The 20,115-nt window shown below is 37.1% G+C and overlaps 1 protein-coding gene across 1 annotated transcript in view; it reads left to right on the top strand.

Annotated features, from left to right (window-relative positions):
• Positions 1-20,115, top strand: part of CDH13 (cadherin 13) — a 512,113-nt gene that overhangs the window by 200,911 nt on the left and 291,087 nt on the right. The window contains exon 4 of the mRNA XM_075161497.1: positions 4,017-4,133. Coding sequence (XP_075017598.1) covers positions 4,017-4,133 — 117 coding nt within the window. The remainder of the gene's footprint in view (positions 1-4,016; positions 4,134-20,115) is intronic.

The raw sequence follows: 20,115 nt of genomic DNA on the forward strand, positions 1-20,115 counted from the left end.
AGGCGGCTGTGTTTGTTGCTTTCTTAATGTGAATAGGGAATCAAGCTTTGTTGCCAGTGAATCAGCATATTGGGTGCCGAACTATTGCTGTACTGATTCCACATCTAGAAAGGGAATTTAATAAAGTAAAAAATAGGGTGTAAAAGCTGGTTGTGAAATGGTGGACAGTGAAATGATAGTTGGATTCTGCTCAGATAATCCATGAAAATAGCAGTTGAAAGATAGTGATCGCAGATGCAATATTGCAGTTAAATAGTAAAAACAAAGAACCTGATAGGATTTCTCCCCTATCATTTTATTTTTTTTTAAAAAAAAAAAAAATCGGTAAACCAGAATTTTTATTTTTGGTGGACTTTTCTTAGGAAGGCATATAGTTATTATAATTATTTTTTTTTAAATTTTGCTTGTCGATGCATGTTTCTGGACACACATCTTAGGTTTCTGTTTGTTGTACAAAGCAGCAGGCGTGAGAGAAGCAGATGGTAATCATAGACATTGGCTCTCTGGGTGCTGGTTGAACACCACCTATCTGGGACATGCCATCCTAGGCTCTCCAGACTGCCAGCTATACATGGGCAGCTATAGGCATATTTATATGCCTATAACTACGTGTCTGGAGTCATGGCTACTGCAAAGACATGGTACTATAGTCTTTTATCACCTGGTTCCAGCAAAGATGATGGAAAACTCCTTTGTGGGTTTCACTTGTGTCAAGGGGCAAAAGACGACTCCTGTTATAATGCCAGCCTCATATTATAAAAAAACTTGAAGCAAAATTACCAACTCTATCTGGAGTAATTTCATATCCCTTGTGAGTTGCTTCTTCAAGAAATTAAATAGGTGAATTCAGTAAAAATTATTATATATCCAATATATCCACCCATGAACGGGAATCTCTTCAGTGTTTTGACTGTTGAATCAGGTGCTAAGTGCCCATGTAATTTCAGATTCTTTGGCTTCTATCTTATATACTGGTTGAGGATCAAACCATCAGTTGCAGCTGCTTGGCATTAGGCAAAATGTTCTTTCTTTTTCCCTGTTCTTTACAAATGGGGAAATCATTATGGTAACCACAAACAGCACTGAATTATTAAACGTGTTGGTGAAGTACTCTTGACCTTTTCTTCCTTTCTGTTTACCTGCATTCCATAGTGATGCTTTTGGCTACTCATTTAATCAGTCATGTTGCTGTTAGACACCAGGGGATGATGAGAAAGAGAGAAATAATTATGAAGAAATCAGTCTTTAAAAACCAGCAGTGAGATTTGAAGAATAAACAGTGTGAAACATACTCAGAGAAGTGCTTACATTTCTGTGCCAAATCTGCTGAAGCTTTCTTCTCCATGCAACAGACCAATTGTGTTTAAAAACAAACAAACAAAAATACTATTTTTCCTTTTTTGTTCCAAAGTCCTGCTTCGAAATCTGGACTTGAAGGCCTTAAGTCTTACCATGCTTCTGCTTTCCTTTAGAATTTTGCTTCTTTGTATTAATGGCTGCAGTGTTGACTCATTGAATATAATTTGGCTTTTTCTTCCATTTGTGGACCTTCTGGGAAAGTGTAAGGATAACTTGTCATGAGAAAGTGATGAATTAATTGCTTATAGGGCTATGACTACCAAAATTGGGCGATCTAGATATTGAACAATCTGAAAATTCCTTTTACTCCTCAAACTAGCATAGAAAGAAACATGTAACATTCGAGGTCAGGTTGGACGGGGCTCTGAGCAACCTGATCTAGTTGAAGTTGTCCCTTCTCATTGCAGGGGGATTGGACTAGATGACCTTTAAAGGTCCCTTCCAACCCAAACAATTCTATGATACAGAGAGATGTAAATCTAAATAAATGTCTTGCTCATTTCCAAAGAGCGTGCATCTGGGAGTTCTTCCTTACATTTTCGTGAGCTGAAGGACAACCACGAAGGTAGGAGTCAGCACGAGTGAAAATTATGATCAGTTGAGCGCTGCTGCTGCTGAGCTAAAGAACTGATATTTCCTTTTAGACATACTGGTAGTCACTTTTACTCTCCTTAGAAATGTCACAGACGCATGCCAGCCAAACTGTCTACTGTGTTTACAGTGTAAGTGATTTTGAAAGCTTACTGCTCTGTGCATTTGCCTTTGGACAGAATTCAGCTCTTTGCTTTTTATTCGACACTTCAAATGTTTTTATCTTGAACTTTCTCATGAATTTTTATTAGGGAAAATTCTTTTGGGAAAGGAAGTGAAAGACAAAAATAGGGACCCAAGTGGCCTGCAGACTGAAAGATTAGAGAGAAGTGGCAAAGCCTTTGGGAGAGACGGGAACTCTGTATCAGGGTGGGCCTCAAAAAGTTATGAAAATTGGCAAAATGGTGAGAAGGGATTCTCTCCATGGTTTCCACAGCTCTTTGACTTTATCATATCTAAAGCTGACTGTTGAAGGCTTGAGTTTTCCTTGCTGCTGTTTGTTGTCAAATTTGAAAAGTGATGCTAAAGCTAGTAGAGGTAGAGCAGTGTTTTGGTGATGATAGACTCATTAGGTGGGAGGCACCTATACAGGTGGCAGCAGGAGCAGCCTGTGGAGTTCTTGACTGATGGATGTCCAGATTGTGCCACCAAGAAAACTCATTCAGCTTTGCAGTTTTATAAAGATACAGCCTAGGGATGGAGCTCTCCTTATGTAGTAAAGTAGCAGATATTAAAACAACAACATAGATTCCAGAACTGCCTGAGAAACTTAGGTTTCTGGAGTTTCTGCATTAAGAGAGCAGAGAGAAATGTCACCTGTAGGGTGTAACTACCTTATTGGAATTAGACATTTAATTCAACCTATGATTTCTTTTGTAAAACTGTCACAACAACCTGAATGAATAGTAGTGATCTAAATCTTTTTCAGTTTCATAATTCCCAACACAGTACAAATTTATGCTTTGTTTTGTTTTGGGTTTGATTTGTTGTTGTTTTTTGTTTGGTTGGTTGGGGTTTTTTGTTTGTGGTGTTTTTTGGTTGTTTTTTTTTTCTCCCCAAAAAGGGGCCTGGATCAAGGGGGAGAGCTTTGGGAGATGAGGAGAGGCTGTTTTTGATCTGGGTAGTAACTGTGCTTGGAGAAGAGAATTGCAGAGACTGTAGGAGGAAGCAAAAGAAAGGGGGTGGTCTCTGGGAAACTGCAGCTTATGCAGAGAGAGCGCTGAGAGGATCAGAGAGCAGAAGGGGAGGGAAGGCAAAAGTGTGATGGACAGAGTTTTCTAGGGGCCAGAGGCCACTGTGAAGAGTTTGCTGTAGCTTATAAAGTGCTGAATTGCCTGAAGCTCAGCTGGAGCTAAATACTTCAGAAAATGCAGCAGGAAAAGGAAGGCTTGTGTATATACCACTTCTACTTTTGTTCTTTCTGACATAGTAGCATGAAGTTTTCTCACAGGAAAAAGAAAAAGAAAATCAACCCCAAAAAAACCAATCCAAAACACCCAACACAAAAAACTCATACTAGCTGATATTCTAAGTTACATCTGGGTTTTGGTGTCTTTTTATTTTTAAGTTACAAGCTTTTGGTGTTTATTGAGATATCACTAGCTGGGGACAGTCTCAGCAAATTCACCTCTAAGTTCTGTTTGATTAAAAGCCTGGACTGAGAAGTGACCGAGTATAGATGCGACTTGAGATGTGAAAATTATGTAAGACATTTAAAGTGTGGCTTTTTACAGGTCTCATGCAAGTATTTGAGGTAAGCTAGACCTTGTTTAGGATTTATGATTTAAGCAGTCATCAGGTTAGGATGGTAGACACACTTGCTTAGGATTAAAACTAGTCTACAGGAATACAAAATGAATATGGCCTATCCACTGTCACTGTAATAAGTGGAGTAACCTGACAGATTTAAATATAGTTTGATATGTTATCACTGATTGCTGGAAAACATATAATACAAAACCTAGAATCTGGTAGTTCATGTTAATTTTGCCTAAAGATGCAGGGAACGGAAATAACAACTGAATATTATTTTGAAAGTCTTTGTAATTGGTCTCTTTCTTTTTTAGGAAATCTTTAAGATAGAAAGCAACCTTGGAATTCCAAGACAAAAAAGGGCTATTTTGGCAACTCCAATATTAATTCCTGAAAATCAAAGACCACCATTCCCCAGATCTGTTGGCAAGGTAAGTCAACAAAGAACTGGATCAAATTTTGATATTAAGTAATCGATCTATTTCTCTTAAAATTTTGTAATGCCTATCATGTTGGTAGTAATATCCCAGACAAAATTAAGAAACAGAAAACTGAACAGAGAAGATTGTTTTACTGTCTATATTGTGTAGACAGAAGAAAATGACTTTGTATTCATGGCAGATTTTAACAGCATACATTTTGGTAAAAAGCATTGATCAGAGATGTATGTTTTCATGCAGCTGCTTTCTTCAGCAGAGGTTGCTGCCTACCTGTGTGTCTGTGTGTTAGACTGGGGCTAAAATCTAGGCCAGGAATGTTATGAAGAATATCCTACTGCATAGTGTGGATTATCTTGTTCCTATTCTCAAGACTTAGAAGGAATTCATAAGGCATTACATGTAAAGCCATCTTTTCTTCATTCCTTAGTTAATTTCTAGTGTCCAAAGATAAAATAAGTCTTTGCAGGTGTTTTCAGTTTTATTTTTTGTTGTTTGCAAAGGTCTGACAAAGAAGTGGAAAGTTTTTCTTGTGTCTGCAGGCAACCAGATAGACGAGAGTTCTAACAGACACTTTTCCAGAACTTCAGATATACAGCTTGTATATACAAAATCATTAAAACTAAAATACCAATAATTGTTCAAATGGCCATTTAGGCATCAGAAGTTGTAATTACATGAATATATTTTGCATGTTGGCAGTTTTGAAACAGGGACTGCTATGCATAGCTCTGACTAGGTGTGTTAGTGACATGACGGCCTATACAGCCTAATTTTCTAATTCCTAATTTCCTAATTCCAACTGATATGATTGCTGGAGCTAAATAAAACAACTCGAGGGCAGACTTTTACTCTACGATTGATGTATAATTTAGCCAGCTGGCACCTAATCAGTTACTTTAATAATTTGGAAGGGTTGTTTTCCTATCAATAAAAAGAAAGAATAATCTATGAAGATTTAATTTTCTCCCCTTTCCCCATCAATACTTTATACTGATCTCATAAGTTTCCGTAAGTTTTTCTATCTTTATGAAGTATTTTTTAATGTGTCCTAAACTTTCTAAAGCTATTTCTGAACTTTTCCCTGCACATTTCAGTGTTTGAGAATTAATGATCAATAACTGAAGTAAATATTGTTGGTTAACATGTTAGTGATAAATAGTTAATTTTTAAGACTTCTGTTGTGCAATTTTAAAGCAGTGAGACAATTAAAAAGGTTACTTATACACAGATCTATAGTCTTTCTTTTTTTTGTTATTGATTTGTTTCTCCCTGCCCACTTCCACCGCTACTGCTTGTGAACACTGAATTTTTAGATCTGAGGTCGTCTGAGCTGCTCTATAGAAGTGCCTTCATTAAGTATTTTTATTGGGAGTTTAGAATGCTAGTCCTGGTAACTGAGGCTCCTTAAGCAGAATGAGATGAATCGCGTCCTATTTGTACTTAAACCTTTTCCTAGCATCTTGTCATCTTGATTTGTTATCGTTCCTGAAATGCTAGTCAGGGATCACAAATGCATTAGATGATGTATAAACACAGAAGTGTAAAAGCATCTGGCAGTTTATTTTTCAAAGGCCCTAAGATACTTATCCTCAACTAATGTTTAAATTATAGGAACTGTAAATGATCAGCACTTTGAAATACTTTGAGATGTTATCAGTTTTAAAAGTCTTTAAATACAATTTTTTTCACTATATTTCTAATTTAAGTATCTAGACATGAGTACTGCAAGTAGTAACGTAGAGTGTATATTTGTCAAGTGAGACAAAAATTTTAGAGATATTTAAAAAAATGGAATGAAATATTCTGTGTCAATTGCAGTAATTTGCAACTGAATGTTTCACAAAGCATAACTAAAAAGATTTGGAGCCTCAGACATACTGATAGTAGGGAAGAGAGTCTGTTGTTCCCTAACTAAAAAATTCAGTAGGAATCAATGCTGAAAATAAAAACAATTCTTCTGGGTCTTTTTGACATGTCACAGATCTTCATAAGATAGGCCATGAAGTCTTCAGAAATGGAATAGTCTGTACTAATCTAGAGAGCCTTAGACACCCAATTAATGTACTTGTTTCAGATCCTGCACAAACTGTAGAAAAAGTTGATCATCTGTCTCATTTAACTTTAGATGTTTATGGTGAACTGTACGTAGCTTCATAAATTTGCAAAAATTCATTTAGTTGCCCGCTTCTGTGAGGCATGAGAAACAGTTATTTCCTCTTCCACAATATTTTGGGGCTTATCTTCAGAAGCGTCAACAGGGCACTACATGGACTGATGAATTACAGCTTCTGATGTGTATGGATTTCTCTTGAACTTAAACTTTGCCATCTCTGGTCTTTTGTAATCACAGTGAAAGGGACATTGCAGATGTATTTAGTAGCTGTGGTTTCTATAGTGTTTTGGGGAAGAGAGAAAACATACAGAGAATGGATAATTTGCATGTTATGATAGAATTTTAAAAATGAGAAGGAAGAAGAAAGGAAAGCAGATTCTGGATGAAACTTTTGTCATGTAACTGCCAGCAGTCAGGGCTAAGGACTCGTAGGTTTGCTGTGATGGGAACAGCAGAGTTTGTCTCATGCCGCAGGGGCTCGCAAGGGCTCACCCTGTCTGCCCAACACCGTGAGCAGTGTCCTTCTGCACTCCTCTGTAATGAGTGTTCCTGGTCACATCTCTGTGAGATTGCACAGTGGGGCAGTTCATATTTTATTCAGACATAGCAATAAAATCATTTAGGAACAAGGAATTCCAATACAATAATGAGGAGGAGTGGGGGGGGAATAATAACTGCACATTTTCCTGTGTGAAAAATAATTCCAACTTTTGTTTTGCTTTCATCTTTGTTACTGCAATGTTACATTTTCTACTCATCAGGAATGTGAAGCTTTCATGACTGAATGAAATATAGGATAGTGATAATTTCAGATATGACTAGTTCTGTTTGATACCATCATGTCCGGTTTGGAGGTCCATATAAAAGTTAGGTTTGCAGTTGCACCCTGAATATGTTATTTTCCCTTTCTTTCATCTGTTTTAGCAAATTACCAGTGTAGTTTATTCATCTGTCCAGACTGCCTCTTGCTTTCCAACCCATGCTATGTTGCCTGGAAATGCACAAGGTTATTCGGAAGTGATTGCAGCAGCCACCAACAGTTGAGCTGCTTATTAGCACTTAGTTGGGAGCAGGGCAGATGTGCAAAAATAGGAGAGCAGGGGGAGAACAATTAATTACAGCTTATTTCACAATTAGGAAATAATGGCATTAACAACAACAAAAAAAGGGGATTTTAGAGAACTTTATTCATTAAGGTTTGGTAATATAAGTCAGGAAGGTGATATTGCACTGAACAAGTGAAAAAATGTTTTTTTTAATTAATAACAAATATTCAAATTAGTATTTAGCTTAACAAGGAAATATATGTGTAGAGGCTGTTCTCTGTGCTGTTACTGGCTTTCCAGCATACCCACTTAGGAATGAGATTATTGCCTTGCCATTTGCATACCCTTCATTAGGGTATCTCTTAATTAAATAACTATCACAGATATGCTGTGCTTGTAGGTAGAGGAATCTCACCTTTTAGCAGAATTTAAGCTTTTGCATATTATCTTTCATTCCTGAGGGAAACTAGTAAGATTAAAATATTTGAATACAGTCTTGGTATTATGGGCCTTTGTGACCAGATGGCCCAGGCTACAACTGTTGACTGTTATTGATGTGCTTTGTTTAGCTCTTGCTGATATAGCACAGGGATATGATATTCAATTTTTAGTCTCTCTCCATATGTTACTTTTCCAGTTTATTTGTCCACATCAAGTCAGATGAAGTACAAAACAGTGGGATGCAGGATTATCTTGTAATTATGGTGATAGGTTATTCGCCACTAAGCTATGGAAATGTTTTCTAAGAGTAACTTAAGCGTGGTAGTTCTATGCATCTATTTGATGGCAGTTTCCAGACACACTTTAGCTGTGGTGATTCACTGCATGAGGTACTTTTTGAAGTTTAATCCTTACACTAATGCAGAGCTCAAAGTGCAAGAAAGTAATTGTGGAGATGGTCAACAAGTTCCAGCTCTTCTTCCAGACATTAGGAGAGTAGGACATATGCAAAGTGAGAGTGTTTTAATATAGGCTGAAAGGATTTGCTATGGATTTTATTGATGGACATATGAAGAATCCATGATTGTGTTCTTTAATTTAAAGGAATTGTCCTTCATAAGAATAAATATTTTAATTATTGACACATAAGATCTGGAAGCCGTGAGTGGCCTGGTAAAAATTCGCAGGACTTTTTATGCTCAGTGAAGGCCAGAAGACACAGAAAAGTGCACAAGAGACTTTGTACGAAGCTGTTGAATGAAGAAAAAGCAAAACCTTAATTTTTGCCAGTGAGAGAATTTGTTTCTTTGTTACTTGGCTAGTTTGTCCTTTTGGAAGGAGAGGATGTTTGTTCAGATATTTTGCATCAGATAGTGTATATACTCCCTGCCTTTGATCTGGGCTGATGAACAGTTAGCTGCCAAATGACAATTAGATGGCAGGACTGACCTAAACAAAAGCTTGAGAGAAAAAGTGGTGCAGGCTAGCAAATAGGATAGAAATCTTTAAGATCTATGAGGAAGTGTGTTTTGGGTTTTTTTTCCCGTCCTCTGAGCTGTGAATTTAAGGCAAAGAGAAAACACAGCTTGTCTGTTAATGCAGCAATAGAAAAAACCTGAAGAGGGGAGGAGACTGAAGATAACTGGATGGAAAAGCTGCTGGAAGCTTATTATTTTTGAGTGGCTATCTGATTGAGGCTATTTATACATGATAAATTATATGCTTCACAGAAGAGAAGTGTTAAGTACTAAAGATGCAGCTGGAAAAAATGCCAAACTTCAGGCAAAAGTTTGAAAAGAAGGTGATAGAAGTGTAAAGAGAGATGATTGTGATCCACCAACCTTTGAAGAGAACCTAGAGAGAGGGATTGTATATTAGACGAGGACATGTGAAAGACAAAAACAACAGTGAAATAAAAGCTGAATTAAGAAGTGCATTTGTTCTGCTGGAAAATTAGGCAGAAAATGAGGGGGTGGGGAGAAGAGAGCCTGAAGAGAAGTGGAGGAGGAAAAGGACCTAGGTAGGATGGGTGTCCAAGTCTGGAAGATAATGGCGTGCACTGACAGAGAACAGAATGATGTGCAGAACGAAGGAGACATACCTAAAAGCTTTACCAACACCAAAAGAGAGATCTGTGTGACTCCTTACCAACTTCTTAGTCGGTAAAGGTCTGAATCTCAGTTCTTGGTCTGAATCTCCATGTCGGTTACTAAAAATAGTGCAGAAGCAAGAGAATGTATTTCTCACTATGGAACTAGAAATGGGTCTGAAGTCTACAGGAAAAATCCAGTGGATTTTTTAAAATTATTTTTTAATATCCATTTGGTTGTTTTCAAATCATCACCACATCAGATGTAATGATCAGGCTGTGCCAAAGAGTATGCTCAGAAAAGGGGAGGTGGTCATCGGGAAGAATTCTGACTTGTCCAGAAGTCAAGAATATTTCAGTGACAGCTGAAAAAGTGGTGCTGTCAGGGATACGTTGGAATGATTGGCTCCTGGGAAGCATTGCAGGGTGAGGACTTTTTCAGAGAGTAGATGGAATTACTCGGGTTCATGGAGTTCTGGTTTCTTGCCTCAAGGTCTGATGGCATATAAGGAGAGCACTCAGCTAAAGTATGCAGAAGTGTGTCTATTGTTCTATGGGGTAAAAGGCACATCCACAGATGAGGATCCATAAACAAGCAGCAAACAAAGAGTGGTAGAAAGATCTACAGAAGGGAGTGGGGGAAGGTGTTATTGATGAATAGCACTTAGGCAATAAAGACAGTCTTAATAAATAAAGCTCTTTCTAATCCAGCAAGAAAAAAGATTGGGATTGGAAAAAAATCAAGTTATGGTACTAGTACAGAAAGATTGGACAGAAATATATATGTCTGAGCTCAATTTGTTCAGCCTAGCACAGTAAGTGTTTTCTGTAAATCCAGAGTGAGTGTAATGAGCGAAAGGAAAATACTGGCATAATAACTAATGGATATAAATTTTGGCAGAAGATTAGAAGAAAAGTTTCTAGTCCCCAGAGAAGAGGAATTAATTTCTGACAGAAGTACTGAGGAGGGAATACAAAGTTTGATAAATATATGATCACAACTGCATAATACAGCTGCTTCTGATTGTGAAAGAACAGACACCTAGAGGTTTCGTGCTATTCTAGTGTTTTTGAAAATGTGTAACACCCTGCTGAGTTGGACCTGAATGGACCATGGGAGATGTCAGAGTTTAACATCTGATCAAATTCATGGCTTGCAGGAAGGAATGGCACACTTCTGACCTTCATGGAGAAGTACCAACCTACCTCAGCAATGAATGTAATGAAATGAACAGCACTCCATTAAATTAAAGGGCTTTCAATGCAAGTACATGAATTATTAAACTACAGCATATTAATTTTCATTAAAGGATATGTATTTGATGTCCTAACAAACCATTAAGTGAAAACAGCACTTCAAATTTATCTCCTTTTCTGAAAGGTCTCTCTTCAAATTTCCCTTTTTTTTTTTTTTTTTAAATATTGATAGTCACATAAACAATTCCAACAGAATACAATTGTTCTCTTTAAGCTAACAAAATTTTAATAGAAAGCCTTGTTAAAATACTTCTGTTTACTTAAGGTCTTCCAGAAGAATCACACTTGAGCAGCAAATGCCTTGGAAAACTGGAAAATAATAAGAATTTACCATTATTTTTCAGTGTTTGGTGTCGTTAATAAGAATAAAAGAAATTTTAAACATTTGAGGAATACTTTCTAATCTAGTTACTATGGTTACAAGTTTCTTGGAGATAAAGCAGTTCTATGGCAACAAAGGAATGAAATTTTCTGCCCAATATTGAAATACTCAGTACCTAATTTCCTGCTTCATAATAAATCATGCTAATGACCTTAAAGGAGAGCACCAAACAGAAGAGATTTTATGCTCTGAAGCTGTTCGGCAAAGTATACTACGGTTTAACTGTCACATTGTTTCTGTTAACTTTGATCTCAGAAGAAGATATCTTAAACTGCGTTGCAGGCAAAGGTAGAGGGGGAAAAAGTCTGTCCCTGCCAGTAATTTACCTATGTAAAGTAACTGAGATGAAATAAAACCCTGGCAACTAATTTTTCATTGACACACTACTTGAATTTTAGACTCAATTTTAAGGAAAAGGTTTGGATTATTTTTAGATGTAACAGCTATTTCATCTAATAATGCCCAATGTTAGACAGCTTCCCGTAATACTTTTTTTCTTAAATGGTTAATTATAGTCAGCTTTGCAAAAACAAAACCAAAGAATCTCCCCAAAACTCCAGGCCTGTTCCAGCTTCCTTGACCCAAATAAACCCCAAGGCGCATGTTTTAAGAATCACATGTAAGGTATGAGCATACTATGAATGGAGAGTGCCATCAACAACAGCAGCCAGAAAGCCCCTTTTAGGGATGCAGAGTCATAGTTATTAAATTGCTATTCCCTAACTCGGTTGTCATAGAATCATAGAATACCAGGTTGGAAGGGACCTCAAGGATCATCTCGTCCAACCTTTCTTGGCAAAAGCACGGTCTAGACAAGATGACCCAGCACCTTGTCCATCTGAATCGTAAAAGTGTCCTATGTTGGGGAATCCACCACCTCCCTGGGGAGATTATTCCAGTGGCTGATTGTTCTCATTTTCAAAAATTTTCCTCTTATGTCCAATCGGAATGTCCCCAGGAGTAACTTGTACCCATTACCCCTCATCTTTTCCATGTGACTCCTTGTAAAAAGGGAGTGTCCATCTCCTTTGTAGCCACCCTTTAAATACTGAAACATGGTGATAAGGTCTCTCCCCTAAGCCTTCTTTTCTCAAGGCTGAACAAACTCCATTCTCTCAGCCTTTCCTCATATGGCAGGCTTCCCAGTCCTTTGATCATCTTTGAGGGTCCTTCTCTGGACTCTCTCCAGCATGTCCACATCTTTTTTGCATAGCGGGGCCCAAAACTGAACACCGTATTCCAGGTGTGGCTTGACAAGCGCTGAGTAGAGTGGGATAATGACTTCTTTATCTCTGCTAATGATGCCCTTGTTGATGCAACCCAGCATCCTGTTGGCTTTCTTTGCTGCAACAGTACACGGTTCACTCATATTGAGCTTGTTGTCTACCAGGACCCCCAGGTCCCTTTCCACAGAGCTGCTCCCCAGCTGGGTAGATTCCTGCCTGTGCTGCACTCCTGGATTATGTTTTCTCATGTACAAGACCTTACACTTGTCCTTGTTGAACTTCATAAGGTTCTTAGCCCACTCTTCCAGCCTATCCAGGTCTTCCTGCAGGGTGGCTCTCCCTTCCGAAGTGTCCACTTCCCACTCAGTTTGGTATCATCAGCAAACTTCCACCAGGGTACACTTGATCCCATCATCCAGATCACTTATGAAGATACTAAACAGCATTGGGCCCAGCTGAGTTCTCCATGGTTTTCATGAAACTATACTGACTTTTTGTTAAATTTCACCTTTATAATCTTCTGAGATGATTCTATATCCTGAGTTGACTAGTGGAAGGTTTTTTGGTATCCACGTTGACATTTCTCTGTCTTGGTTTAATTCAGTTGTTTGAAATAACCACTCAATCTCTCCAGCTTGAAAAAGCTATTTTCTTATTGAATGTATACTTTTGAGCAAACCCTTGATTTCTGCATTCTTATTAGGGCCAAATTGTAACCTTAACAAGATGTAGGGCCTAATTCTGTAATCTTATATTGGTAAGACAGGATATTTGGATCCAGGATTTCTGTTTGCTTGGTACCTTTAATTTGTAAAATTTCTTCCTACAAATCTACTTACAGTAACAGTTTCTTTGAAGTAGGATGACAAATGCAACAGATTTATCCAGCATCACTTAGCAGTGTGCTGTGTTTATATTACTAGCAAGAAGGCGAGATCTGCAGAATGTAGAAGTCAGTAGAGAGAATATGATCATAGAGCTTCCTTTAAATCAATTAGGATATTTATTCGATAGCTGTGAATTGATTTATACTGCTACAGATGTGATCTGTTTGTAATCTGAATACTGTACCTTCTCCATCCAATCATTTTCCTGTTTCATTCCAAATTATTCCTTTGGTTTCCTATTACGCAAAGTCAGTTATTAGCAAGTGTGTAGTATAATATAAAGCAATATCCAAATGAATGACATTTCAGGAAGAGAAATAACTTAGCCTTGCCAATTTAAAAACTAAATACTGTCATACTGTCAACCTTGGTACTTACATTAATGAAAGACTTTAATAAAGGTGTTTTGTGGACTGGACTAGCGACAAATTTGATACTACTGGCTATGGCTTGTTAAAGTGGTATTAAGAAAAGATGGTTGGCAGAGTATTTCCAGAATGAAAAATGATATGTATTGTATATGGCTCATCTGTAAGGTGGCGTAAATGGCTGTCACTCAGGGAACAATGGTCATTTTCTTTCTTCGGACTAACTGCTGGATCTCTTCAATGATTACCAACTAATTTTAACCTTTTTGTGTTTTGCTTTTGGTTTTATCATACATGGATGATTCTTCTTTTGAATTTTTTCTCTTGCATTTTAGAGTATAGTAACACATCAATAGGGTAGGTGAAGGAGTATGATGCTAATTCTATAACAGCAGCTGTGTTTTAATTCAATAAACATTTTTCCTTTTCCTTTCCAAAACATCTGTTGTTCTTTTCCAGCTGCCCTCTAAAGGCAACTTTCTTTTTTTTTAACCTTTCTGGTTAATCACCTTTACCACTTAGTTTGCAACCTTGTTTGTGAAATTCAGAAGTGGACTAAGTCATTTGTGGTCTATAGAGCAGAATCACAGAATGGTTGAGGTTGGAAGGGATCTCTGGAGGTCATCTTGTCTGACCCCACTCTTCAAGCAGGGCCAGTTGCCCAGGACTGTGTCCAGATGGCTTTTCAGTATCTCCGAGGCAGGAGACTCCACCACCTCTCTGGGCAACCTGTTCCAGTCCCCCAACTCATTCAGCAATAGGTCCGCATTTTCCCTAGTCATCTTTTTGACACCTATGTACTTATGGAAGCCCTTCTTCGTGTCTTTGAGATCCCTAGACAGATTTAATTCCATTTGGGCTTTAGCTTTCCTTCCTTCATCACTGGATGCTTGGACAATGTCTCCGTAGTCCTCCCAGGTTACCCGTCCTTACTTACATCCTGTGTATGCTGCCGTTTTGTGTTTGAGTTTGGCCAGGAGCTCCTTGTTCATCCATGCAGACTTGCTGGCATTTTGGTCTGACTTCCTATTCCTTGGGATGGAGTGCTTTTGAGCTTGGAGGAGGTGATCCTTGAATATTAACCAGCTTTCTTGGGCCTCTCTTCCCATGGGACTCAAGGATATCTTTAAAGTGGCAAAAGTCTGCTCTCCTTAAATGTAGAGTGTAGTGAGCTTGCTTTTCACTTTCCTCCCTCCCCTCGAGATCCTGAACTCCCACCATCTCATGGTCACTGCAGCCAAGGCTGCCTTTGACCTTCACATTCCCAACAAGTCCCTCATTGTTGGCAAGTTTGAGGTTCAGCACAGCACCTCTTCCTCACTGGCTTCTTTATCACCTGGAGGAGGAAGATATCATCAATGCACTCCAGGAACCTCCTGGATTGCTTATGTCCTGCAGTTTTGTCCTTTCAGCAGGTATTGGGGTGGTTGAAGCATCCTGTGAGGACCAGGGCCTGCGAACCTGAGGCTGCTCCTATCTGTCTGTAAAGGGCCTTATCTGCTTGATGAAATGACTTAGGTATCTTTGCACCTTTGAGTGTATAATGAGGACATCTTCTTTTTGCCTTACCGTATTTAAAGATGAGCTGATGTCTTCTGTCATAGTTAATAATATGTCATTTTGAAGTAAATGTTGCTCTACTCTTTTGACCTATTTTTCTTTCAGGGTCAAATATATAAAAATATGAATTATTTCATTGTAATCAATGATCCATTGTTGAACTAAAATTTTCAGTTACAAAAATCTCCAATTTCCTTTTGCTTATCTTTTGAAAAGAACATTCTAGTTTGACCACTCACTCACAAAGAGAAAAATCACTTTCTGCCATTGAAACATTGCTTAAGCAAAGGCAAATGAAAATTCAGACAACTGTACTTTTGCATTAACCTGCTTTCTAATGTTCTGTAATTAAATTAGCAAGAACGTTGATTTTTGTTTTGGCTATCATATTCTTTAAATTTTCTGAGGCTGTTTATGAAGTCATGCCAATTATTGGAATTTATATATTTGGAATTTAAATATAGGAATCATGCCCTCCATACTGTATTTATATACACATACATACTCAGAGATGCATAACAATAAATGAGTACAGGCTTGTACACACATACCCAGACTTTGATGTATTCTCTTCTTGGTCAATGTATTGACTTTGTATGTGCTTTTCCTCACATTTTAATCTATAAGATGCTGCTGTTGAGTACATATTACTTCTATTGGAAAGTCTCCCAATTTCATCTGCTCTTATGTCAACAAGTATCAGTTGCATTGTTGTTCTTCCATATCTTATTTTCCTGCCATGTTACTATCTGTTTCATATTTCTGAACAGGTGAATAACATTGAATAAATATTTATACAAATTCTATCTAAGAATTGAAATTACTTAAAATATGTGCACAATTTTGCCAGCACATTATTTTAGTAATTTTATTTAGCTTGAGTTGTGGTTTAAGCTGAGATGTAACAATCTTCATAAGCTTGTCCTCATCACTCAGCAGTTCCATGGAGTGGCAGCCTGTTTGTTAAGCACATACTAAAGCATTTTTCTGTATCATTGTACAATGATGTCTGACCTTAAGCACATTGAAACTAACAGAAATTCTCCCATCAAAGTGGGAAAGGATTTTTGATTAGACCAACCATCGTGGGAGATTGTAGGGGGGAAAAAAGGACGCTTGAAGGAAGTATGAACTAAGCTGATCATGTACATATCAGGTTATACTTTATTTCACCATGTTTATAGGGAAAATTATTACATTTGGAAAATAGGATTTTCATCAAGGTTCAAATTTGTGTAATTTTTTGATACCATAAGTATTTTTGCACTACTTAAGTTTTTCTTTTCATTTCTACAACGCATGGACGAAACTATTAAGCTTACATTTTCAATTGAGCTTGCTGGAGATGAGAATGGATTTTGGTAATAGAAATCTGTACAACAATGAAGTCCGGAAATTGAAAGTAGTAGTGGTCCCTATAATCCAATAACATGTGTCTTAATATATTTTTTCTTATTAGAATTGCAAAAAAAATGAGGAAGTGTGGATGTAGCTGAGTGTGGCTACAACTTGAATTCAGGGGCTGTATTAATTTAACAGAAATTCATGTTCAAACCTGATTTACAATATATTACAAGTATTTTCCTGAGCAATTGAAGTGATGAAGGCTGGTTTCCTACAAATATTCATTTCCTGCAACAAACTCAGGTCCTCTTATCTGTGATAATACCTCAAGCACAATGATCCTAAATCATCCCACAGTGCCCTCAGCACCACTGGTGTTATTTTCTACTTTCTGGCATTCCAAACTGGGGTAAGAGAGAACACATCCTGGAGCTACAGCTAGCCTGACTGGGCAATGAATGTACACACGCAAAATGGAAACTCTTCCTACCTTTCTGTCTCTGCAGGTGTTAGTAGGTCTTTTCACTTTACATGGCTATAATTTTCATGGAACTTTGTTTCTTGGCTTTTTTTTTTTTTTTTTTGGTCAAATTTGGTTAAAACTAGGCAATAGGCTTAAAATGAATCAGATGGCATAATCACTTAAATGCTATATTTTTTAGGAGACCAGATTAAAGAAGCAGGTGTTTAGCATAACAGCCTTTCCTCAACAGTTTCTTTTCTACTTGACAAACAAGCCCTTAAATGTTACTGAAGAAACTATTGTTCCTTGTAGGGTTGGAATAATGGTTAAATCAGGCATATTCAAAGAACAATATCTGCAATCGGGAACTCGCTAATTATGTAAGGGAAAAACTATAAGGATCTATATGAATTTTATCACCAATAAAAATTAATGAACAATACAGAGCATGCTGAAATTGTGTAAATAGGAAAACATAATAAATCAACTTCATCCATTATTACTGTGCTGTTGGGCTTTCTAATCTGAATTTGCTAAGGGTCACTGGAACATGAAAATTAATTTGAATTAATAGAATCTATTATATGTGGATTAATTTTTTTTAAAAAAGTCATATAGTACCATCACTGAATTTTATTAATTTATTTTCTTGTGAGAATCTTAGAATAATTATTATTTCATAAATTATCTCCTTTTTAAAAAAATGAACAGAATCATGATACAGTCAATAATGCTTTAGAAAAAAAGTGTAATTATCTGTTAATGAGAAATCTTAGAAACCAGGCATATTGTTTCCTTTAGGGGATGACTGATGAAGGACACTCTTTGTAAATAGTAGAAAATTGATGGTATTTTTTTTTCCAAGATTCCACAAAGATTGGTGATTTCAAACTCTTCAGGTAAAAAGATACAGGTGTAGTTCACGGTCACCTGCTATGAGCTCTGAACATGCTAGCTGCTGAATGTAGCCGCCAGTTCTTTTTCTCATTTACAAGAAAATAAGCTTTGATCACATTTTGTTATGTTGAAAACTTTCCCATCTTGAACAGCTTTTTAATTCTGGGAACAAATTAAGCACATGTTCACTGATCATAATTTATGTGTATGCATATGTGTATATAATTTATAGCAGATGAAGACAGGTACAATGCATTCTAGTGCAATATTTACTTACAGCAGAGATAAGAGCAAAAAATAATTTTTTCTTCACATGCTTTTCAAAAGAACAATTTTCTAAAATTCCTATTAGACTGTCAGAGTTAATTATATTTTTAGAATTAGACTGAAATTTTCCCATCAGCTTTTTAAATCAAGGACTGGAGGCAAAATACAGCTAGGTTGCCATTTTTTGTTCTTCAGTCTCTCAAGGAGGGACTCCCCGCTGCTTGCGTAATGAACCATGTGGACCCTTATGCAGTATCTTTCAAAGTAAGAAATTATTGTGTTGAAGATCTAGGGAAATTATCTTGTTGCAAATAATTTAGTAGCAGGATCTGCCATTGGTTTCAGTCATGAATTTACTGTCAGGAGATTTTGGTTTTCATAAATCTGCGTGACAAGCAAGTAGCTGACAAATAGTTAACATAAACAGTTTTACTTCCATTGGAGGTTCAGAAAGACTGTGAGAGGGTTCATCAAAATCCCCAACCTCCCTTAAAAAGTGAAAGTCCTATCGAAATGGAAGAGTAAACTATAAACTACCGGTAGAAGTTTTTCAAGTATTTCAGAAACTAGTGTGTTCCCTGCAAGGGAGACTGTGTCACACTGCAGATGTTCTCAATGAAGGAGGGGACAGGAGTCTGAAGGAGCATCTCAAACTGCAGAGCAAACCAGAAAAATGAATATTATAAAATAACAAAGACCAAACTTGAAGAGAGCTCAAAGAGGGAATTGCTGAACTCCTAACTGTGGCATGTAACTACCCACCAGCATTGGCTTCACTCGCACTGGAATGTGGGTGTCATATACTGCCCATCTTTTTTAGAAAGGACCCTAGGAAGCCTTGAAATGCATTAGGAACTACAGCTCACTGAATCCCACTCCTGCACTTGGTGAATCAGTCAAAGCCAAGCTGTAATGGTCACTGGCATAGATAAATTTTTGGATGATCGTGAAGTAAATAGTCAACATGGCTCTTTTGAAGGCAAGTCATATCTCATAAATGTATTAAGATCTATGGAGGAGTCAAAGGTGTAGATAAATCTGATCAATAAACCATACTTGGATTTCTCTACTAAGAGGGAATGCCGCCTTTTGGCTAAAAAAGATTGAAACATCAGCGTGGAAATAGATTTTCATAGGGATGGTTTTACCAATGGATATTTTCAAGGATCTATACAGTGATTTGTGGTGTTTAACATAGTAAAAAATTATCTGAAAAAGAAGACAGTGAGATGACAGAGTTTGCAGATCATCCAAAATGATTCAAGAGAGTGACAAGTAATGAAAAGATTATAGTGTTGCAAAAGGATTTAACAGTACTGAATAATTGAGTTTGTTGATAACTGCAAATTAATAATATATAAAATTCAGGAGCAGTTCTGGAACCATTTGGATTGGTCTCTGAAAAAGTCAGCTCAATCCTTAACAGTTACCAGATGTCAAATAGAAAGTTGAAATTTGTGCTCTTGTCATGCTATCTTAAAAAGAATACGTAAACTTAGAGAACATGGAGGAAACACAATGAACAATTATCCACTCTTTTTCCTACTGAAGAACTAAAGAACTTCCATTGACTACCAGGTGGTGGGTTGAAAGAAGAAAGTATTATTTTTGTCAAGCATTGTGATACCTACACATTGTCACAAGATGTTGTAGAGGCCAAAAGTAAAGGGTATACTTGTTGCTATTATGCTTGATGGTTTGGGCTCTGCTGTTGGTACAGGACAGTATTGGTCATCATTACAGGCAGAATAGAGGGGCAGATGTATCCTGGGGCTGAGCCATGACCATCCTTGTGTAATATGCTGTGCATGGTTCATCTTTGAATTGCATGTTATTTTTACTGCTCTTTGCGAAGATAACAAACTGCAAAAAGATCTCAGAGTGGCTGCACAAATACTTCCTTTGCAGTTCTGTATTCCCACAAACCATCTCACATTTAAGCTTTTGTTCTTTTAAATATAATTTATATCATGCAAATGTATCTGGAAAGCAGAGAGAAAGGGTGAGGGATGTCTGACTCATTATTTGTATTCAAATATTGCTTTATTATTTATAGAGTCATTCCACATTTCAAAAGCATGTAGGCAATGTTAGAAATAAAAAGCTATTTCTGAAAGCAGTGAGATTTAAGTTA

Source organism: Calonectris borealis, chromosome 12, assembly GCF_964195595.1.
Source record: "Calonectris borealis chromosome 12, bCalBor7.hap1.2, whole genome shotgun sequence".
Lineage (NCBI taxonomy): Eukaryota > Metazoa > Chordata > Aves > Procellariiformes > Procellariidae > Calonectris > Calonectris borealis.